This window comes from Mustelus asterias, chromosome 9, assembly GCF_964213995.1.
Source record: "Mustelus asterias chromosome 9, sMusAst1.hap1.1, whole genome shotgun sequence".
Lineage (NCBI taxonomy): Eukaryota > Metazoa > Chordata > Chondrichthyes > Carcharhiniformes > Triakidae > Mustelus > Mustelus asterias.
In genome coordinates, this window is record NC_135809.1 from 126,489,401 (window position 1) to 126,514,055 (window position 24,655).

The 24,655-nt window shown below is 45.1% G+C and overlaps 1 protein-coding gene across 7 annotated transcripts in view; it reads left to right on the forward strand.

Annotated features, from left to right (window-relative positions):
* The window catches only part of ano5a (anoctamin 5a), a 165,697-nt gene extending 162,305 nt beyond the window's left edge, over positions 1–3,392 (forward strand). For all 7 annotated transcript variants that reach the window (XM_078221001.1, XM_078221002.1, XM_078221003.1 and 4 more), the window contains one exon: positions 172–3,392. In XM_078221001.1, coding sequence (XP_078077127.1) covers positions 172–396 — 225 coding nt within the window. In that variant the 3' untranslated portion in view covers positions 397–3,392. The remainder of the gene's footprint in view (positions 1–171) is intronic.
* The last annotated feature ends 21,263 nt before the right edge of the window (positions 3,393–24,655 follow it).

Here is a 24,655-nt window from a genome sequence, read left to right on the forward strand (position 1 = left end):
GGAGGAAACCGGAGTACCCGGAGGAAACCCACGCAGACACGGGGAGAATTATACCCCTGAGTGCCCAGATTAAATAACATTCTGTCAGGCTTCTGCCTTGACTCGCCAATGTTCTCTGTTCTAATCTGTAAGGTGATGTGATGATGAATCCTTTTTGCTCTTTAACCCCAGCACGTTGTCTTCCTGGTGAAGTTTGCAATCGCTGCACTGATTCCGGACGTCCCGAGCGAGGTGAAGGCTCGCATAAAACGGGAGAAGTATTTAACACAAAAGATTCTGCACGAGTACGAACTCAACAAACTCAAAGAGATGCTCGTTGGCACGGGGGGCAGTTCCGGGAACAAGGAGGTGTCGGTCCAGGCAGAGAAAGTGGAGCTGCTGAAGGGAGAGTTATAGTCCACGCAGTGGCAGGTTTCAAATGTGAGAAGAAAAGACATGTTTTTTTGTTCTTTGCAACAAAAGACAATTGTTTTGTTTCTTTAACAATGAGCAACCTGCCACGATGGCACGGGATTAGGCTGGCAGCAGTCTGGATGCTGAGACCACCAATTCAGATAATACGTCCTACCGTAGACCCAGTGAGCTCCTGCTTTCAGTGCGACCGCATATCGGGCTTCTATCAGAGCAGCTTTCTAAACTGGAATTAACGGTTCCTGTTGTCTTCTAACTTGCACGAGTGGATTAGCATCTACCATGTTGGTGCCACGGGGTGAGGAAAAATGTCTTGTTGTAAGAACCTGACTGTTAAACCTCCCAAAATGTAACCACACTAGGTGTGTTGAAGAGCTAGCAAATAGGATCAGGAAGAAAGTTGTCAATATGATTGTTAAAGACGTATCTATCTCCTTACTTCGTCGGGAATAAGAAGCAACGCAGTCCTCTGATCATAGAATCGTAGAATCCCTATAGTGCAAAAAGAGGCCATTTGGCCCATCGAGCCTGCACCGACAACAATCCCACCCAGGGTCTATCCCCATAATCTCATATATTTGCCCCACTAGTCCTCCAGACACTTGGGGTCAATTTAGCATGGCCAATTAACCTAAGTGCTCATCTTTGAACTGTGGGAGGAAACCAGAGCACCCGAGGAAACCCACGCAGACTCCGGGAGAACGTGCAAACTCCAGACGTTCACCCAAGCCGGATTTGAACCCGGGTCCCTGGCGCTGTGAGGCAGCAGTGCTAACCACTGTGCCACCGTGCTGCCCCACAAACATCTTTCCATTTCTTGGTTTCACTCCTGTGGTCATTGACTCGTTCCTGTCTCCTACATTTTTTTCTCAGCCACTTCCCTTTTCCCGGCCACCGCCCTGTCTCTTTCTTTCCTTTTGAACGTCTCTTCTGTATCTCTCTTTCCTTTATTCTTATCCCTTTTGTCCGCACACCACAGAAATTCACCAGCGTAGCTTGTGATAACACGGCAAAATTGAAAAGCAAACTTGCACAATGTAACACGTGGGGCAGGATTTTCTGGCTGGGCTCACCCCAAGGCAAGAAATTCCATCCGAGGTCAACAAACCTTTGCATGGACCCCCAACCCTCTCCAATTCCCATGGTGGGTTAGATGGGCAAATTCCACCCATGAAGTAAGATCTTGCCCCCCCATAACCACATCCTCCAGACCCAAAGTGGAAACTAACTGGTAGATGCTAATCCACAAGTGGAAGCACTGATCTCTCAGTAACCATATCACATGTATCTTCCGGATGAGATGACTGCAAAAGAAAGGCCCGAGATACAGCTCCTCTCAATTCATGCGATCTTTCTACATGTGCTGGATGCAAAATCCATCAGTTTCCTAAAAATAGTACTATGGTTAGAGCCAAACACTTTCCAACTCTTTATTCTTAACCAACACCTCCACATTGGAGGTGTTAGTTTCAGCTGACAAGGAAGGAAATGTACTATTTATTTAAAATCAAAATGTGCTCTTGGAAGTTGCAATCAACCCTTCAGAATGGTGGCACAGTGATTAGCACTGCTACCTCACAGCGCCAGGGACCCGGGTTCAATTCCGGCCTCGGGTCACTGTCTATGCAAGTCTGCACGTTCTCCCCGTGTCTGCATGGGTTTCCTCCGGGTGCTCCGGTTTCCTCCCACAAAGATGTGCGCATTAGATTGACTGGCCATGCTAAATTGACCCTAGTGTCAGGGAATTAGCAGGGTAAACGTGGGGTTATGGGGATAGGTCCTGGGCGGGATTGTGGTCGGTGTAAACCCGATGGGCCAAATGGCCTCCTTTTCCGCAGTGTCGGGATTCTATGAGTCTTGATGATTTTTAAACCGGTGGGTGTATAAGGTGCAGAGGGAGTATATTTTGTTCCAATCACACATGTCCTGAGCGGGCGCCTGGGCCACCATTTTATGTTTCCCTGCCGGCGGGTTTGTAGGCAATGGGGCGCATGGTGTGATTATAAAATTTTTCAGATGGCATTCCCACCAGGTTCCCGCCCTCCCCGACTTCTCCACTATGTTATGCTTGGACAGGTGAGGCCGGAGCCAGCCCGCCCGCCATTGCATCAGTTGAGGCCCTTTGACTGCTTGTTAGCTATTTCCCACCTCGCCTCTCCTCCCCACCCTGAGACTCCCACCCTTACTCCCAGAACCTAGACTCTGGTGGAGAAGGTAGATTCAGAAAGAATGTTCCCAGTGGTGGGGGTGTCCGAAACTGGGGGTCATAGTTTGAGGATAATCGATAAACCTTTTAGGACTGAGGTGAGGAGAAATTTCTTCACCCAGAGGGTGGTGAATGTGTGGAATTCACTACCACAGCATGAAGTTGAGGCTAAAATGTTGTCTGATTTCAAGAAGAAATTAGATATAGCTCTCTGAGCTAAAAGGATCAAGGGAGATGGGGTGGGGGGGGAAGATGTTTAAAGTTTTATTTATTAGTGTCACAAGTAGGCTTACATTAACACTGCAATGAAGTTACTTTAAAAATCCCCTTGTCGCCACACTCCTGGCGCCTGTTCGGGTACACTGAGGGGCAATTGAGCATGGCCAATGCACCTAACTAGCACTTTTGGACTGTGGGAGGAAACATGAGCACCTGGAGGAAACCCACGCAGACACTGGGAGAACATGCGGACTCCACACAAACAGTGACCCAAGCTGGGATTCGAACTCAGGTCCCTAGCGCAGTGAGGCAGCAGTGCTGACCACCGTGCCGCCCTTACCTTCCAGGAGGCAAGGTGTACTCCAGGAACACGTATTAATACAGTCACATTGCTAGTTTCCTCCGTGTCTGATACAATGACTTAATGGGAATATATGTTTGTTTAATTCCCATTTTCAACTTTAAAAAAAAATTCCAATGTGTTTTATCTCCTCTTAGGTCATTGCCACATATATATATTCTATTGAAAAAAATACAGTTTTAATTTTAAAACGTTTTGATTGCAGTGATGTTCGTATTAGTGGAAAATGCCTGTTACAGGAAGCTAAAGAGCCAGTCTAACGCAAACCCAGCTGTCTGCTAAACAAACCAGGCTGGGGGATTTCAATGAGGAGGATTGGCTGTGAGGTGGTGGACTGGGCCTCTCCATTGGGGCATAAGGTCCAGCCACCACTGCGATGCCTTGTGACGAGAAGGTTTATTTCCCCGTCGAGGAACTTTGCCAAGGAATTGTGTCAAAATTAAGACCGAGGTCAGACGTGACCAGCTGCAACATGGCCTCCTCAATGCCTCTGGTTAAGGCATGGTATTTGTAGCCCATTATCCAGCAGGACAAGTGGCAGAGAGTCGAGCCGAGGACGTTTGCCATTTCCGGCATTGTTCACATGGGGGACATGTTCATTGGCAAAATAGCAGATCAAACAGTGGATTGTGTCCCCACGCAAGTTTGCACCCACTCCATATTCACTGCAAAATTCACAGATACGAGGGGGGGATATTCGGTCTGGCCTCATTTGCAATAATAAGTTTCCTCTTACCATCACAAACGGGCAATGAAATTGTCACTTGCCCCTCATTTGAACAGATTATTGGTTTGTTCTAGTATAGGCCTAGATGTATATTGGACCTCATGTACAAAGAATACATTGATTGAAGTCTTCTCCACCCACTAAAACCAGGATGTTTTTTTTTCTCTCTGCTGAGTTTTGAAATCCAGAGGATTAATAAAGGTTGACATAAAGCTAGGCTCCACTCGGCTGTTGAACTGATGGAATTGGATGTCGTTCTGGCCTGGGATACCAAAAACAGTCGCAGTTGTCAGTAGCAGACACCCGGATCTCACTCAGCTGCGTATTGTCTACTCCGGATTTTTCTTCCTCTTTACTGATGCCCATTTAGAAAATGATTCCAGCACCAGTTCATTCTCACCTCTGAAGATTCATTGATCTCACTTGCTTCTGTCCAACTTTTGTTTTCGCAATGATTAGATTTAATTATTTTATAAACTGTCGCAAAAGCTTAAGGGTCCTCATGTATATAATTTTACAAAAGGAAACCGTTAGGTTGCACGGTAGAGCAGGAACACGGTACTGTGAAAAAGGACTGAAAGTTGGTCTCTGTAATTAAAGCTGCGGTTATTCTTGTCCAAGCTACATTAACGAATGAAGGTTATATTCTAAACATCAGAGAGGGATCTGTGCTGGTAGCATCGTTGCACTTGAAGATACCCCATTAAGAGTTGAGCTCAGAAATGCGAAACATAATAGGACATTATCAAGATTTGCAAAGGTTGCTTCACTTGGTTGCCCTCTTAACTGTGGATCTTCTGGTTAACTTGTCTCCATACTTATTTTTAGACTTTCAGCTATTTTAGTGTCTGCTCTAGGTGCCCGCACTCTCGCTCTCATTATCTCTAAAGCCTAGAGGTTCTGAAGCTGTGGCTTTACCTGGTCACTGTAAGCTGCTGGACATTCATTTGGAAGAACAGATTTTGATCTGACTAGGACGTTAGTGTGAAAGAATCGTGTATTTCCTTATTTAAAGTGGCTCAATTTGATTAAAATAGCGCAATATTGTGACTTGTGAATGAAAGCTCTGAAAGAGACTTTTGTATACCCATCTGTAGAATACCTAAAAAAACATTTCTGTTTGAAGTTAATAAGTGTTTTTTGTAAATTATATTTCAATGTACGTTATCATTAATAATGTACTCAAAGCCAAAGAAATGGTGCAAATTGAGAAATTATAATGTGCAGGAATCCAGATGTTCAGCAGCAGCGCTAGAATGTTTTGCTGTTAAATTGAGAACTCCAGTTGTTGTCTGATAAAAATTCAGTGCAGCGAAACCAAGCCCAAAGGGGATTTGATTAGAAAGCTGCCACTTGCCTCATGGCTGTTATATTTCAGCTCAGCATCGTTCTATTGTACTGGCACCTGTTTTGGACACACCTGAACAGCAATCTGCCATTGAAAGAGAGATATGTACGCTCTGCCAATGCAGTTACAGACCATGGGCTCCCTACAGTGCAGAAGAAGGCCACTCGGCCCATCAAGTTTGCACCAACTCTCCAAAAGAGCATCTTACCCAGGTCCCAGCGCATTTACTGTGAATATTCCACTTAACCTGCACATCTTGGGACACTAAGGTGCAAATTAGCATGGCCAATCCACCTAACCCGCCCATCTTTGGACTGTGGAAGGAAACCGGAGCACCCAGAAGAAACTCGCGCAGACACAGGGAGAATGTGCAAGCTCCACAGTCAGTGGCCCAAGGCCGGAAGCTAACCCGGGTGTCTGGCGCAGTGAGGCAGCAGTGCTAACCACTGTGCCACCATGCCTGCCCTGGGATACTAAAGTTAGAGCAAATATCAGGAAGTTTCCTCATCAATCTGTGCTTTCTTTACTGTGTGAAAGGTCCGCATTAGCTTCACACAACACAATAGTTAACAGGACTGAGAAATTGGTGCTGCAACTAGCTATTGATGAGGTGTGGAGGGGGAAGTAAGTCCCATACAATATGGTAAGGAGTAAAGTCGAACTAAAAGTGGTTCCTCTATGCAAGTGCTTTCCCTTGTATCTCTCATGCATCATTAGGGAAGGGAGTGAAGATTCTTTAATCTACAAACATTATCCAACATTTCAACCACAGAAAAGTATTGATGCATGTTCAGAACTGCAGAATTAGAATAGAAAATTAAAAATCCATTGAAGCCAAGAGATTCCAAGGGAGCTTAACTGTTGGCTGTTGTTTTAATGGAGATAGAAGCATGCATTTCATATAACACATTCATAACTGCTGTAAATATTTAATATGCCTGTATTTAATCTGCAAAAAAAAATAATAGTCCAAGCCAGGACACTGAAATGAAGTCAGCAGTAACTTGCTACCAACGCAACTTTAAATAAATCTTTTCAAATAAACACGGTGCCTTCGAAGGAGACCTCACAAAACAGATATATTTACATGGATGCAACACGCTGTGTCACAATCTTTCCCATCTCGACCATTGCAGATACACACCAAGCCTTTTCCCTGACTCATTTGTTTTCTGAAGATGTCGTCATGTATTTGCCCCTCTTCGCATAAGAGTAAACAGCAATTATTTCACCAAAATCTGTCGCTGCTCTCTAACAGTGGAGTATAAGCTTCACACAGGGGGAAGGTAAGCCTTATGCCAAGAATTCAATAAGCCATATATGTTTACAGTACCTGTATCGAGCAGTATTGCCCTACATTGTGAATCCGGTTGGGTTAAGGTGTTTTTATTTAACCCAAGCAGACACCCCGAGCATTTTTTACTTTGGCAGCTAAAAATGCCTGGGGGAAAAAAACCAGAAAGAGTCCAAATATTTACTGAGTATTGGCTACTGTTACATGTATATTTTAAAAAAAAACTATTTTGTTTCAATGAAGGAAAGTTGAAAAATATAACATGCTAGTTAGTAACAGTTTTTTTTAATTATTTGTATAGTGTATTTTTGTAAACCCTTCTTTGCTCTCGTTCTGGCTTTCCCTCTCCTGCTCCAGAATGATGGCTTCATTGCAGATGTTTTACTGATACTGAATGTTTCTGGTCTCCAGTTCCAGATGATTGTTTCTTGTAAGACCATATTTGCCTTTTAAATGATACAACTATGTTTATTCAGGATAACACATTTGCTTTGTACCCGACTTGAATGAAATAAAACACTTTACAACGTCAAGGCAACCCGTTCAGTGTTTTCCATGTGTTTTACCAGCATTTACAATGCGAACAATTTTCATTTTTTGGGCGGGGCTATGATGAGTGTTTGATTTTTCACTTAAGGTTTTAGGATGGGGCGTGAGGGGACATGGCACAGGCAAAGATCTAAGACTGGGGACTCATGGAAGATGTCTCACAAGGGAAACGTACAGAACTGTTGGCTTGGGGATCAGCTGTCATTGCACGCACTACGGTGGGGAGGCAGTGTCATAATGGTACTGTCACTGAACTATTAATCCAGAGACCCGGGGTAACGCTCTGAAAACCTGCGTTCAAAACCCACCATGGCAGAGGGTGAAATTTGAATTCAATAAAAATCTCGAATTAAAAGTCTAATGACCATGAAACCATTGTCGATTGTCGTAAAAGCCCATCTGGTTCACTAATGTCCTTTAGGGAAGGAAATCTGTCATCTTTTACCTGGCCTGACCTACATGTGACTCCAGAGCCACAGCAATGTGGTTGACTCTCAACCGCCCTCTAAAATTGAGGGCAGTTGGGGATGGGTAATAAATGCTGGCCTAACCAGCGACGCCCATATCTTGTAAATGAATTTTTTAAAATTTCAGTTCTCTGCCACAACCACAATCTCCAGTGTGCATAGGACAAGATTGTCCCCAATCAGTATGAATATGAGATGAGCACCAATCTAACCCACACAGCCAAACCAGAAGATCCATTTGATCTGTTATGTCTTGACAACTCTTTGAAAGAATCATCCAATTAGTCTCGTTTACGCCCCTATAAAAGAAATGTAGTTGCTGTTTGAATCCTTAACAGGGAATATATTGACAAAATTTAAAATGCATTAAATACTAGCTGCATCAAAATTAAAAGGTCAATATATGGGACAAAAAGCCAAAACAGGTTAAATGTACATAGAGGCGGGAAATGTAGACAACAGCATGTAATGGAATGCCCCAGCTCCTGAACCTCGACAGCTGCACTTGAAGAATGTATTGTTGCCTGAGATGTGTCTCAAGAGGTGTGTCCATTTTGCCAAGCCATGGCGATCTCCCCAAGAGACTGTACACACCCCTCCCCCATGCCCCACCACCGAGCAAGCATTGGGGGCTCTCCACACTCTTTCCCCCCCCCCTTCCCCATTGCCCAAGCATCAAGAGTTCCCCTCCCCAGCAAACAGAATGGGAACCCTACCCCCATGTGGCTCATCAGAGGGTCCTACCCTAGCACTGCCCCCTTTCACTGGTTGGTAATGCACTGCCAACCTGTATCAGGAGGCAGTGCCCGAGCATGACCCTCTTCCCCCTGGGGGTTATATTTAACTTTGCGCCCCCAGAGGGAATCTCTTCCACTGATACTTTTGTGCACCTGTTCTAAACCTTGCTGACGGGATGAATATTAAGTGAGCAGGGATCATGTGTCGTGGGGGGAGGGGGTGCTCATTAACTATATTACAATGTATTTAGTGTATTACAATGAGGTTCTAGCCCTTTGTGGACAAAACCTTCTTACATCACCAGAGAGGAGCGAGAAAACCGAGAAACAAGACCTTACTGGCAAGAATCACGTTTCCTGAATCTCGCTGGATTTTGCGCTTGCGGCAGACATGGGCACAAAATTGATCCCATTATTAATGAGTGACTGACTGTTCCCAGAAGAAATCCTCAGAAACTGAGAAGTATGCCTGAAATTTCCCGATAACTATTTATATTTATTTATTAGTGCCACAAGTAGCTTACGTTAACACTGCAATGAAGTTACTGTGAAAATCCCCAAGTCGCCACACTCCGGTGCCTGTTCGGATACACTGAGGGAGAATTTAGCATAGCCAATGCACCCAACCGGCACGTCTTTCAGACTGTGGGAGGAAACCGGAGCAGCCGGAGGACACCCACGTAGACACAGGGAGAACGTGCAGACTCCGCACAGACAGTGACCCAAGCCGGGAATCAAATCCGGGTCCCTGGCACTGAGGCAGCAGTGCTGACCACTGTGCCATCGTGCAGCCCTATTCCTGGCAGAGCTCCATGTTGGGGCTGTGCACTCTGGAATTTGGCCCTGAATGTTGTCAATAATTAGCTGGGAAAGAATAGCAAATTAAGAAACAGATCATTGGTGATGAAAGTTGAATTAAGGCTCCAACCGTCAGCTGATTTGACAGAGAAAGCCAAAACATTTCCTCAGCCCTTTTAAAGTTGAGATTTGAAGGACCTTCCCTTTAATGTGTGTCTGTAATGAACAGAAGTATGCTGGAAATGTGAGTGAGCTTGTTAAATGCCCTCATTACTAAGCTGGGTGCATGCGTGATTAGTCTCCTGCCTGGTACAGACAGATACAAAAGCCTTCCGTTCAATGGAATGTCTCACAGCCCTGACTCCTATTGCCAGAGGCAGAAAATTAGTGCTTGAGTTGAACAACACGGAGCATCTATAGGGCTGCAGCCTGGAATGTTTTCACATACTTACCGTGCCTTTGGACCTTTCATAGCCGCAGGTGGGAAAAGAATTTCTGGTGGTCTGTACATTAGGTCAGCTCTCCAAGTAACCTTCCATCCACCCAGCACAGCAGGCTTTCTGTTTCAGTGCGATTTGTGTAGTTTGGAGCTGAATAATTTGATCGGCTTTGATAAACAAACCAAAAACACTTTCTACCTCAAAAGATAAAATACTGCGGATGCCAGAGGTCTTAAAATAAAAGTGGAGAATGATGAAAATTCTCAGCAAGAGGAGGTGATGGCCTAGTGGTATTATTAGATTAATAATTAACTATTAATCCAGAAGCTAAGCTAATGCTCTTGGGACCTGGGTTTGAATCCCGTCACGGCAGATGGTGGAATTTGAATTCAATAAAAAAAAATCTGGAATTAAGCATCTACTGAGGACCATTGTCGATTGTCAGAAAAACCCATCTGATTCACTAATGTCCTTTAGGGAAAAAAAAATTCCGTCCTTACCCGGTCTGGCCTACATGTGACTCCAGAGCCACAGCAATGTGGTTGACTCTCAACTGCCCTGTGAATAAGGGCAACTAGGGATGGGCAATAAATGCTGGCCCAGCCAGCGACGCCCATGTCCCATGAGTGAATAAAAAGGAAATCTGACAACATCTTTGGAGAGAGAATCTAAGTGAACATTGCAGACCTGTGACATTTGATCGGAACTGGGGAAAGTTAGATAATGTGATAGGTTCTGAGCAAGTGGAAGGGCAGGGGGACGAGGATTAATAGTCTAGTGATAATATCGCTAGACCATCTCCTCTCCTCTGTGGGATTCTGTACTGGAAGTAGAAATCCAACACAGAGCTGTACCTCAACAGGGACCTAGAACCTGCATAAACAAGACAATGCCCTTAATTAATCAGCTTGAAGGATCTTTTCTGAAACACACACAAAATTCAAGCAGGAAATGGCAGTTAAGGTTCATGTACAGAAAATGAAATAAAGTGATTGAAAGAAAGATGGGATTACAATTAAGGGATAAAGGATACAGAAAGAAAAATCTCCTATGAAGGAATGAGATTCTACACTTGTTCTGGTAAATTTTCCGTACCGGAGCAATAGTTTGGTGGTAATTATAATTTATCACTAATGTTCCTTCTACCTGAAAGTTGAGAGCAAGTTAATTATGTTTATGAATCAGCGAATGCATGGCTACACAAAATAATGTAAAGGCCCTGCACGGAATAATAGCGGCATGGTGGTACAGTGGTTAGCACTGCTGCCTTACAACGCCAGGGACCTGGGTTCGATTCCCAGCTTGGGTCACTGTCTGTGTGGAGTCTGCATGTTGTCTGCATGGGTTTCCTCCAGATGCTCCAGTTTCCTCCCACAGTCCAAAAGATGTGCTGGTTAGGTGCATTGGCCATGCTAAATTCTCCCTCAGTGTACCCGAACAGGCACCAGAGTGTGGCAACTAGGGGATTTTCATAGTAACTTCATTGCAGTGTTAATGTAAGCCTACTTGTGACATGAATAAATAAAAAAAAGGTTGCACCCAGCTAAAGGAAATAGAAGAGTTGTTGTTTATCACACCAATAAATATTTCATTGTAATGGAATATACGAGCCCTAACTTTTACTGGCATATTTAATGGGTAAATATGACAAATCAAATAACAATTCCCTGTCTTTCACATTTACCTGCACATGTGCAGATGCTTGAAGTTGCCGTGAGATTTACTGCTTATGATGGTAAGTGCTGATAGCTTAACAGTTATTGTTATTTTAAAACCCAGTCCATTTCCATTGGAGCAAAACTGGAGTGAATGATCAACATTAACAGGGATCTAAGATGTGTTGACTCACCCAGACATGCTGTGCAGTCCTATTCTTCAATTATGTGGGAAGATGGAGACATTCTGAGTTATTGTGCACCACTTCGTTGACATGCACCTTTTCTTTTGTCAGCGCTGAATGGTACGAATGTCTGCAGCTTCATCAAGACCTAACACATCATTTCAAATGCTGTGACAGTCACAGTTTGAGCACTCTCCCAAATCTGTTTATGTTCACAGCGGAAGGCAGTTTCCTTACCTGACCTACATATCCTTGGACATTGGTATTTTCAATAGCATGTCAGTGAATTGACAATAACTCTTCTTTTGCAGTTTTTCTCATTGAGAATTGCATGAACTCTGTGCACAATATTTTACAAGCCACAAATGGTTTTCTGATCGTGTTAATCAAGGTCAATCTAAAAATCAAACTCACTTTCAAGAACAAAAGTTGAAAGTACATTTATATATACCTTTCGTGACCTTTGGCTTTCTCAAATGCTTCACAACCAATTAAGTACTTTTGAAGTGCGGTCACTTCTATAGTAAGAGTTCTAATGTAGATAACCAGAATACTATAGCAAGGGACCAGTGGTGCAAACCAGAAACTACCCAGGTCCCTAGCTCTGTGAGGCAGCAGTGCTAACTACTGTGCCATTGTGCTGCCCATACTCCTGCATCTTAATCCTCCTACCAACTAACATAGCCTCCTTTCCACACTATTCATAGCAGGCAAACAATAGAAATTGTACCTGCTGCTGGGCAGGAGAAGGGAGGTCTTGTGGTGCAGTGTGGTCAAATTGCTATCCTTCCAATACGTCTGTGCCAGGTGGTAAACATGAGTGGAGATGCCGGTGTTGGACTGGGGTGAGCACAGTAAGAAGTCTCACAACACCAGGTTAAAGTTCAACAGGTTTATTTTTTTTTATACTTTTCCAATTCAATCAAATCAAATCCAATTCAGAGTCTCAACAAGTTGAGACATTTCAGATCCAGGCTGACAAGACAGGGCGAGCGACCAAACCAACCTGTCCTGGGCCTGATCTACATGAGCCAAGCTGATTGGAGAAGGGGGAGGTTCCTCCTCCAAGACTTGAGCTCATTTGCATCTTAGCCAAAAGGCCGAGATGCCGCTTTTAAAATTGCTTCATATGAAACATATGAAGCTTCAGTATAACCTAATGACCTTGACCAAGTGCGGCCGACCATGGGGTGCCGACCATACTACACTTGATCTTAGCCAACAGGCCGAGAAGCGTCAATAGGTTTATTTGATAGCACGAGCTTTCGGAGTGCTGCCCCTTCATCAGGTGAGTGGAGAATTGTATTCACAAGCAGAGCATATATAGACACAGACTCAATTGCAAGATAATGGTTGGAATGCGAGTCTTAACAGGTAATCAAGTCTTTACAGGTGCAGACAATGTGAGTGGAGAGAGGGTTAAGCACAGGTTGAAGAGATGTGAATTGTCTCCAGCCAGGACAGTTAGTGAGATATTTCAAGCCCAGGCAAGTCGTGGGGGTTACAGATAGTGTGACATGACTCAAGATCCCGGCTGAGGCCGTCCTCGTGTGTGCGGAACTTGGCTATCAGTTTTTGCTCGGTGATTCTGCATTGTCGTGTGTCGTGAAGGCCGCCTTGAGAACACTTACCCGAAGATCAGAGGCCAATGCATCTGTACTGCCGACAGGAAGGGAACACTCCTGCTTGGTGATTGCCGAGTGGTGCCCATTCATCCGTTGTCATAGCGTCTGCATGGCCTTGCCAATGTACCTGCCTCAGGACATCCTTTCCTGCAGCGTATCAGGTAGACAACGTTGACCGAGTCACAAGAGTATGTACCGTGTACCTGGTGGATGGTGTTCTCACGTGAGATGATGGCATCCGTGTCGATGATCCGGCACGTCTTGCAGAGGTTGCTGTGGCAGGGTTGTGTGGTGTCATGGTCACTGTTCTCCTGAAGGCTGGGTAGTTTGCTGCGAGCAATGGTATGTTTGAGGTTGCGCAGTTGTTTGAAGGCAAGTAGTGGGGGTATATGGATGGCCTTGGCGAGATTTCCATCTTCATCGATGACCGTATTGAAGGCTCCGAAGAAGATGATGCAACTTCTCCGCTCCGGGGAAGTACTGGGCGACGAAGATTACTCTGTCTGCCGTGTCCCGTGTTTGTCTTCTGAGGAGGTCAGTGCGGTTTTACGCTGTGGTGCGTTGGAACTGTCGATCGATGAGTCGAGCGCCATATCCTGTTCTTTTGAGGGTGTCTTTCAGCATCTGTAGGTGCCTGTTGCATTCCTCCTCATCTGAGCAGATCCTGAGTATACGGAGGGCTTGTCCATAGGGAATGGCTTCTTTAATGTGTTTAGGGTGGAAGGTGGAGAAGTGGAGAATCAGGAGGTTATCCATGGGCTTGCGGTACAGTGAAGTGCTGAGGTGACCATCCTTGATGGAGATGCATGTGTCCAAGAATGCAACCGATTCCGGAGAGTAGTCCATGGTGAGTCTAATGGTGGGATGGAACTTGTTGATGTCATTATATAGTTGTTTCAGTGATTGTTCACCGCGAGTCCAAAGGAAGAAAATGTCATCGATGTATCTAGTGTATAGCATCGGTTGAAGGTCCTGTGCGGTGAAGAGGTCTTGTTCGAACCTGTGCATAAAGATGTTGGCATAGTGAGGTGCGAATTTGGTCCCCATGGCTGCTCCGTGTGTCTGGATGAAGAACTGGTTGCTGAAGGTGAAGATGTTGTGGTCCAGGATGAAGTGAATGAGTTGTAGAATTGCCTTGAGAAGGGCAAGAGATTGGCAGCTGTTGGCCTTGAGTACTGAGGCAGTTGCAGCAATGCCATCATCGTCGGGGATGCTGGTGTTGAGTGCCAAGACATCCATTGTGATGAGGAATGTTCCTGGTTCAACTGCTCCATGGGTGCTGAGTTTCTGTAAGAAATCTGTAGTATCGCGACAGAAGCTGGGGGTTCTTTGTATGATGGGTTTCAGGATGCCCTCAACATAGCCGGAGAGGTTCTCACACAGGGTCCCATTGCCTGATACGATGGGATGGCCGGGTGTGTTGGCCTTGCTTTAAATCCTGCCTCAATCGTATTTGGAATTGTGCTGGTGTTCCTTGTTAAAACCTTGTTATTTACTGAGCAAAATAAATCCCAGAGAGAAACTTAACAGATCATAATCATAACCCTATTTGTTGTATTCTAAATTGAGAAGAATCTTATTGGTCTTAATAGCATAGAATGCCAGGAACACCTTTGGGATTTTAAAATAAAATTAAAAGGTTTATTAACAAAAGGACAAGAAAACTTCAGCACGCGTGACTACAGTTACACAGCAAAAAATAGTCTTACAAAACATCTTTCACAAAAACCCCCACTTGGTCCGAAACCATAGTACACATCATTATGCCAACACGTCTTTATAGATTTTGACTCTAAAAATCCAGTAATCTTACCCAAAGCAAAACCACTGTCACTTCAATATTGGTATCCTACATGACTTTCCTCTCAGCTGTGGAAATTCAAGAATATTCTGAATCAAGACTGCTTTCTGCAACAGTCTTTACTGGTTTGAATAATGCCTGATTCCACCTTCACACCTTGTCCCAACATAAAGCTGTTCCCAGGAGATCTTCTCCACAAAACCAATACATCTCAGCTCAACATTCAGAGAGCTTGTCGAAGATAGGGATCTAGAGGAGTATACGGCTTGTAGGAAGGAACTAAAGAAGGAAATTAGGAGAGCCAGAAGGGGTCACGAGAAGGCCTTGGTGAGTAGAATTAGGGAAAACTCTAAGGCGTTCTATAAATATGTGAAGAGTAAAAGGATGAGACGTAAAGGAATAGGGCTTATAAAAGGTGAAGGCAGGAAAATCTGTACGGAACCAGTAGAAATGGCAGAGGTGCTTAATGAGTATTTTGCCTCGGTTTTCACAGAGGAGAAGGATATGGGTGGATGTACTGTGGGCATGCGGTGGACTGAAAAGATTGAGTATGTGGACTTTAACAAAGAGGTTGTGCTGGAATCTTTGAATGGCATCAAGATAGATAAGTCGCCGGGTCTGGATGGGATGTACCCCAGGTTACTGTGGGAGGCGAGGGAAGAGATTGCAGAGCCTCTGGCGATGATCTTTGCGTCGTCGATGGAGACGGGAGAGGATGAAGCGAATGAGTTGTAGAATTGAGTGCAGATTCAATCATTGCTTTCCAAAGGCGATTGGATATGCACCTGAAGATTTGGTTTAGGTTTAGTGGGAATTTGAGGAAAACCTTTTTTACCCAGAGGGTGGTGACTGTCTGGAATGCGCTGCCTGGGTGGGCGGTGGAGGCGGGATGCCTCACATCCTTTAAAAAGTCCCTGGCATGCCATAACATTCAAGGCCATGGGCAAAGTGTTGGCAAGTGGGATTAGGAGGGCAGGTCAGGTTGTGCCTTTCATGCAATGGGTGCAGACTCGATGGGCTGAAGGGCCTCTTCTGCACTGTAGTATTCTGTGATTCTGTGAAGATGAAAGACTGTGCAGGGTAATGAGGAAAGACGTGGGAATGAGATTCACTGAGTTGATCCTGCAGAGATCTGGCAAGGACAGGGCAGTCTAAATGGTCTGACTCTATGCTGTAACCATTCTCAGATTCCATGAAGCATCAGAGCTCTAGTAGTGACGGGGGAAAGGACAGACTGGAGCTTGGATGGTGGTTTCCAGACCATACAGTGCCAGCCCATGCTGTTGTCTCTTAGTGTTTTCGGAATCTGACAGCAGGCGCAAAGCTGGTGACTGGTGGAGATATGATAGTTGGAGTCCATCTGCTTCAAGATGCTGAGTTTGAGGACAATAACATTTAATGTGGGCAGTGGACTTCCCTCTCTGACTTTCACATCAATGGACCATGGGAAGATGCATCATGCTGCCCAATCACCAGCTCCTGAAATGCAATTAGGATAGAGGTTGCTGGCCAAGGGCAAGCTGTTATGAGTGTAACTCAACCCCCAGAACCCCTCCATATACATACTCAAACATACTCTCTTCCACCTTTTACCATCAGGAAAAAGATACAAAAGTCTGAGGACATGTACCAATCGACTGAAGAACAGCTTCTTCCCTACTGCCATTGGTCTTTTGAATGGACCTACCTCACATTAAGTTGATCTTTCTCTACACCTTAGCGATGACTGTAACACTACATTCTGCACTCTCTCCTTTCCTTCTCTATGAATGGTATGCTTTGTCTGTATAGCGCGCAAGGAACAATACTTTTCACTGTATGCTAATACATGTGACGATAATAAATCAAATCAAATCAAAAATATCAGACCCTAAATTTACATCTCCAAGGTAGTGGAAATCTGGGCAGGAGGAGATACAGAAGCACCCTTAGCTACCATGGCACAGACGTGCCTCTGGTGCACAGAACAATGTTAAAAATGTTTTCTAGACTCCAGCTCGGACTGGGTTGTGAAGGTGCTGGTCATTGCGTGAAAACATCAATTAATCTGAATCAGTTCACACCATCGATAGCGAGTCCCCCTCCCCTCTTTTTTGAGATACAGCATCCAAAACCATGTTTGTCAACATAGATGTAATTAAGATTGATAAGGTAACAAGTTAGATAACAGAATCACACTTTGCTCCGGATCGCATAGTCGCGTTACCCTGGTGAAATGCGATAAACTGCTAAAAGCTCCGCAGCTGCTTACAGACAGGTCAGAAAGTCCAGGGATCTAAACCCATGCGCTTGGCAGAGCAGGAAAGCTGGAGTTATGATTCACCCAACTGCACAAGTAAGTGGGGCATTTCAATTAGTTTACTGGATGCGGAGTGAATTCGACACGGCATAATTCTACTCTTCCCCCAGAGAACAGAGGCTAAAGATGTTGTTTCAAGACTAACTTCAATGTGAAAAGTTGAATCCTGTTTTTGGCAATTACCACCAGGAATTAGCTTTAACTTGGTAAGAGGTAGTTTGCAGCCAGGTAATCACACTTTCTCAGAGATGAGACATTCCTAAATAGTTATTTGGTTAAAAAGTAAAAACATTTAAACATATGAATATTCATTATTTCTGAAATTAAGATTGGTGATGGTCTCTCTCAGTTGTGAGAATTTGAGAGCAGAATTCAGCATTTGCATGTTCACTGAGGCTGGATTTAGAGAGGTCGTTTATGGTAGGGTTGCCTTGTAGAATGAATTATATTTTGTTGAGAGATGATGAGCTGATTGTAAACTGGGCTGGAAAATAACCATTTAGGAAACTGCTCCCCCTCCACCCCTCCAGCTTTGACCAGTCAGATGTTTGGGTTACGGAAAGTGAATTTGTGAAATGAAATCCGAAGACCATTCGGCCCAGCCATTGCCTTCCATCCCAAGGCCATGGCTAATTATTTGTCCCCAAAATCATCTGCTTTCACAGGAGGCCATGTTTGATTTGATTTGATTTGATTTATTATTGTCACATGTATTAACATACAGTGAAAAGTATTGTTTCTTGCGCGCTATACAGACAAAGCATACCGTTCATAGAGAAGGAAAGGAGAGAGTGCAGAAGGTAGTGTTACAATCATAGCTAGGGTGTGGAGAAAGATCAACTTAATGCAAGGTGGGTCCATTCAAAAGTCTAACAGCAGCAGCAGGGAAGAAACAGTTCTTGAGTCGGTTGGTACTTGACCTCAGACTTGTATCTTTTTCCCGATGGAAGAAGGTAGAAGAGAGAATGTCCGGGGTGCGTGGGGTCCTTAATTATGCTGCCGAGGCAGTAGGAAGTGTAGACAGAGTCAATGGATGGGAGGCTGGTTTGCATGATAGATTGGGCTACATTCACGACCTTTTGTAGTTTCTTGCACCCACTACACCCACTACGCCCGCTACAATACAGACTCGATGGGCTGAATGGCCTCCTTCTTCAGTGTAGGGATTCAGTAAGGCACTTTCAACCATAGCATGAATGGGGCTAGAGGAGTGGAGAGGCGAGACTGCACAAAGTACTGGTCGATAGGCAATTTGAAAACATCAAATATAAGGATGTACTGACAAACACAGCAGGATGAAAAACATCCACAAATACAGCAATTAAAATGATAGGCAACCTCTGTAGAAATAAAAGCAAGCATGGTGGCACAGTCGATAGCACTGCTGTCTCACAGCGTCAGGGACTCGGGTTCAACTATGGCCTTGGATCACTGTCTGTGTGGAGTTTGCACATTCTCTCCGTGTCTGCATGGGTTTCCTCCGAGTGCTCCAGTTTCCTTCCACAGTCCAAAAATGTGCAGGTTAGGTTGATTGGCCATGTTAAACTGACTCTAGTGTCAGGGGGATTAGCAGGGTATATATATGGGGTTACGGAATAGGGCCTGGGTGGGATTGTGGTCGGTGCAGACTCGATGGGTCGAATGGCCTCCTTCTGCACTGTAGGGATTCTATGATTCAAATAACTGCGGATGTTAACCTGAAACAAAACCAGAAAGTGCAGGGTAAACTCAGCAGCTTTGACAGCATCACTGGAGAGAGAATTGGAGTTCGCCTGACTCCAATATGACACGTCTGTTTCTCTCTCCATAGATGCTGCCTGACCTGCTGAGGTTTTCCAAAACTTTCACGCCGGAATTCTACCACCCCGACCGCCACGGAATCGGAGCGGGCGAGGGGCGGATAATGGAAATGTCCGTTGACCTCGGGCGGGATTTTCTGCTCTCGCTCGAGCGAATTCCACCTGTTTCAGATTTCCAGTACTGCAGTAGTTTGCTTTTATTTCAATGTTGCTAACTGTAGAATCACCAGTCACTTAAACAATAGCTGTCTTAACCTTTCGAGCACTTGGGAAAGAAAGTAATCTTTCTTTGAGTTAAGATCTAATCATTTTAAAATAGCCCCGTCGATAAGCAAGGTTTTTAAAAATTTAACACTATAAATTGAAAGTTAAGTACCGGGGTCTATTAATACAACATGGTGGCATAGTGGTTAACACTGCTGCCTCACAGCTCCAGGGACCTGAGTTCAATTCCGGTCTTGAGTGACTGTCTGTGCAGAGTCTGCATGTTCTCCCCATGTCTGCGTAGCTTTCCTCTCTGTGCTCCGGTTTCCTCCCACACTCCAAAAATATGCAGGTTAGGTGGAATGGCCATGCTAAATTGTCCCTTAATGTCCCAAGGTTAGGGGAATTAGCGGGGAAAATATGTGGGGCTACGGGGATAGGGCTTGAGTGGGATGCTCTTTTGGGGAGTCGATGCAGACTTGATGGGCCGAATGGCTCCTTCTGCACTGTTGGGATTCTGTGTTTCTGTGTCTCTCTGAAACAGCATCTTACACGGTCCCACTCCCTACCTTATCCCTGTAACCCCACACATTTACCATGGCTAATCTCCCTAAACTACACAATTTGTGAGACTGAGGGGCAATTTAGCATGGCCAATCCACCTAATCCCTACAGCTTTGGACCAAGGGAGGAAACCCACACAGACAAGAGAGAATGTGTGAACTCTAAACAGACAGTTACCCAATGCCAGAATCGAACCAGGGTCCCTGGCGCTGTGAGTCAGTAATGCTAACCATTGTGCCACCTTACCGCACAGGAACAGTAGGTCATTCAACCCCTTCAACCTCTCCTTTCATATGAAAGCTGAGCTCTGCCTCAACACCATCCTTGCTGCACATAGTACCCTCAGCCAAAAAACTCGATTGAACTCAGTTCCAGATCTTTCCATTTTTAAGCAATTATTTCATGGGATGTGGGCATCACGGACCAGGCCAGTATTTTTTATTGCCCTTCCCTCATTGTCCTTGGAAAGCTGTGGTGAGTCACCTTCTTCCTTTATTCTTTCATGGGATGTGTGTGTCTCTGGCAAGGCCAGCATTTGTTGCCCATCCCTAATTGCCCTTGATCTGAGTGGCAGTTAAGAGTCAACACATTATTGTGGGTCTGGAGTCACATGTAGGCCAGACCTGGTAAGGACGGCAGATTTCCTTCACTAAAAGGCATCAGTGAACCAGATGAGATTTTTTGACAATTGGCAATGATTTGATTTGAGTTGATTTGAAAAATCGAGGGAAAGAGGGGAACCAGGAGAGCAATAGTAGTGGGGGATGAAATGGTTAGAGGCACAGACAGACAGGCGTGAACGAGACTCCAAGATGGTAGTCTGCCTCCCTGGTGCCGGGGTCCTGGATGTCTCTGAGCGGGTAGGAAGCATCCTAAAAAAGGCGGGTTACCAGACAGACGTCATTGTCCACATTGGTGCAAATGGCGTAGGCAGAAAGAGCAGGGAGGTCCTGCGAGAGCAATTCAGGGAGTTGGGTAGTAGGCTAAAAAGCAGGGTAGCGATCTCTGGACTACTCCCAGTGCCACAAGCTAGCGAGGCTAGGAACAGGGAGACTGCACAGCTGAACGAGTGGCTAAAGGACTGGTGCAGGAGGGAGGGTTTCGAATTCGTGGATCACTGGGAAGTCTTCAAGAGAGGACGGCACCTGTACAAGAAGGATGGGTTGCACCTAAACTGGAGGGGTACGAATATCCCAGCTGGGAGTTTGCTAGTGTAGTTCGGGTGGGTTTAAACTAATGTGGCAGGGGGATGGGGATCAGAACAATAGGTCAATAAGCATGGAGGTTGGGGACGAGGTTGGGGCCAAGACAAGGCTATCTAAGAGGAAGGGCATTCTGGGGGAGGATGACCTCAGTGGGCCTGGAGGTCTGGAATGTATCTGCTTCAATGCAAGGAGCGTCACGAGCAAGACAGACGAGCTTAGAGCATTAATGTTTGCGTGGAACTTGGATGTGGTTGCAGTGATGGAGACTTGGTTAAAAGAAGGACAGGGCTGGCAGCTGAATATTTCAGGGTACAAGTGTTTTAGGCGAGACAGAGGAGGGGCGAGGAGAGGTGGGGGAGTAGCAATGCTGGTTAGGGAGTATATTACAGTGGTACAGAGGGTGGACAATATGGAAGGGTCAGGTAACGAGTCACTGTGGGTGGAGCTCAGAAACAGGAAGGGTGCAGTCACTATGCTGGGGGTATACTACAGGCCTCCCAACAGCCCACGGGAAGTTGAGGAATGGATATGTAAGGAGATTGTGGACAGGTGCAGAAAAAATAGGGTTGTTGTAGTGGGAGATTTTAATTTCCCTCACATAGACTGGAAATCGCTTAGGGCTGGGGGCGGGGAAGAATTTATAAAATGCGTACAGGAAGGTTCTTTGGAACAATATGTTGACAGTCCAACTTGAGAGGGGGCTATACTGGACCTAGTACTGGGGAATGAGCCCGGTCAGGTCATCAAAGTTGCAGTAGGGGAACATGTGGCAAATAGTGACCACAATTCTGTAAACTTTAGGATAGTAATGGAAAAAGATGAATGTTGTCCTATGGGTAAGGTACTGAATTGGGGGAAGGCTAACTACAGCCGGATTAGGCAGGATTTGGTGGCTGTTGATTGGGAGAGGCTGTTCGAGGGTAAATCCACATCTGGCATGTGGGAGTCTTTTAAGGAGCAGTTGATAGGACTGCAGGACAGGCATGTGCCTGGAAAGAGGAAGGATAGGAAAGGTAGGATTCGAGAGCCGTGGATAACCAGTGAAATTGTGGGTCTAATCAAAAAGAAAAAAGAGGCATACATGAGGTCCAGGCAGCTAAAAACAGATGGAGCACTGGAGGAATACAGAGAAAGTAGAAAAGAACTCAAACAGGGACTTAGAAGAGCAAAAAGGGGTAATGAAATGTCCTAAGCAGACAGGATTAAGGAGAATCCTAAGGCATTTTATACATACGTTAGGAACAAGAGGGTTGTTAGGGAAAGAATCGGACCTCTCAGGGACAAAGGAGGGGAATTATGCTTGGAACCAAAGGAAGTAGATGAGATGCTAAACGAATACTTTGCATCAGTATTCACAAAGGAGAGGGTCATGTTGACTGGTATTGTCTCAGAGAGATGTGTTGACCCATTAGAAAAAATCTCAATTACAAGGGAGGAAGTGTTAGGTTTTTTAGGAAACATTAAGACAGACAAATCCCCAGGGCCGGATGGCATCTATCCTAGACTCCTCAGGGAGGCAAGAGATGCAATTGCTGGGCCTCTTAACAGAAATCTTTGTCTCTTCACTGGACACAGGTGAGGTCCCAGAGGATTGGAGGAGAGCAAATGTGGTCCCGTTATTTAAGAAGGGTAGCAAGGATAACCCGGGTAATTATAGGCCGGTGAGCTTGACGTCCGTGGTAGGGAAGTTGTTGGAGAAGATTCTTAGAGATAGGATATATGCGCATTTAGAACTGAATAATCTCATTAGCGATAGACAGCATGGTTTTGTATGAGGGAGGTCATGCCTCACAAATTTGGTTGAGTTTTTTGAAGAGGTGACAAAAACGATTGACGTGGGAAAGGCCGTGGATGATGTCTATATGGATTTTAGTAAAGCGTTTGACAAGGTCCCTCATGGCAGGCTAGTGCAAAAGGTTAAATCTCACGGGATAAAAGGTGAGCTAGCTAGATTGGTGGAGAACTGGCTTACCCATAGAAGACAGAGGGTAGCAGTGGAGAGGTCTTTTTCCGGTTGGAGGTCTGTGACTAGTGGTGTTCCGCAGGGCTCTGGACTGGAACCTCTGCTGTTTGTGATATATATAAATGATTTGGAGGAAGATGTAACTAGTGTGATCAGTAAGTTTGCGGACGACACAAAGATTGCTGGAGTTGCGGATAGTGATGAACATTGTCAGAGAATACAGCAGGATATAGATAGACTGGAACATTGGGCGGAGAAATGGCAGATGGAATTTAATCCAGATAAATGCGAAGTGATGCATTTCAGTAGATCTAATGTAAGGGGGAGCTATTCAATAAATGCCAGAACCATCAGGAGTATAGACACACAGAGGGATCTGGGTGTACAAGTCCACAGATCCTTAAAGGTGGCAGCACAGGTGGAGAGAGTGGTGAAGAAGGCATATGGCATGCTTGCCTTTATTGGACGGGGCATAGAATATAAAAGTTGGCATATGATATTGCAGCTGTATAGAACGATGGTTAGGCCACATTTGGAATACTGCGTCCAGTTCTGGTCGCCACACTACCAGAAGGACGTGGAGGCTTTGGAGAGAGTACAGAGAAGGTTTACCAGGATGTTGCCTGGTATGAAGGGTCTTGGCTACGAGGAGAGATTGGGTAAACTGGGGTTGTTCTCCCTGGAAAGACGGAGGGGCGACCTAATAGAGGTGTGTAAAATTATGAAGGGCATAGATAGGGTGAACAGTGGAAAGCTTTTTCCCAGGTCGGAGGTGACGAACACAAGGGGTCACGGGTTCAAGGTGAGGGGGGCAAGGTTCAACACAGATGTCAGGAGGACTTATTTTACACAGAGGGTGGTGGGGCCTGGAATGCACTGCCAAGCAAGGTGATTGAGGCGGACACGCTGGGATCGTTTAAGACTTATCTAGATAGCCACATGAACAGACTGGGAATAGAGGGATACAAAAGAATGGTCTAGTTGGGCACATGAGCGGCGCGGGCTTGGAGGGCCGAAGGGCCTGTTCCTGTGCTGTATTGTTCTTTGTTCTTTTGTTCTTTGATTTGAGTTATTCTTGTCACATGTATTAGTATACAGTGAAAAGTATTGTTTCTTGCACGCTGTACGGACAAAGCATACCATTCATAGAGAAGGAAACGAGAGAGTGCAGAATGTAGTGTTACAGTCATAGCTAGGTTGTAGAGAAATATCAACTTAATGCGAGGTAGGTCCATTGAAAAGTCTGACAGCAGCAACAATGGTTTCGTGGTCATCAGTAGATTCTTAATTCCATTATTTTTCATTCAAATTTCACCATCTGCTGTGGCAGGATTTGAACCCGGGTCCCCCAAAGCTTTAGCTGAGTTTCTGGATTAATAGTCTGGCGATATTACCAGTAGGCTGTCACGTTCTTGCTAACCTTACAGTTGAATCTGACACATGTGGAGACTAAGGACAGAATTTTCCGGCTGCACTCACCCCAAGACCAGAAAATCCCACTCAAGGTCAATAGATCTTTGCATGGCCCATGTCCCATTCGCTACGATATCTGTAGCGGGTGGGATGGGAAAATTCCGCCCTAATTCTTTCTTTGAAATGTGTCAACAGCTTTCGAGATGTGAAAGGCACATTCTGCAATTGGCATGACTCTAAACAGTAAAGCTGAGGTGGCCAGGAGGTGTAAGCACTCAGCAGTCTGAGTGAGGGCAATGCCTCATTGAACACATTATGAATTGCCGTGTTGCCAGTTAGCAGTGCAGTGCTGTGACAGAGAAAAGTTATCATTTTAAACATACAT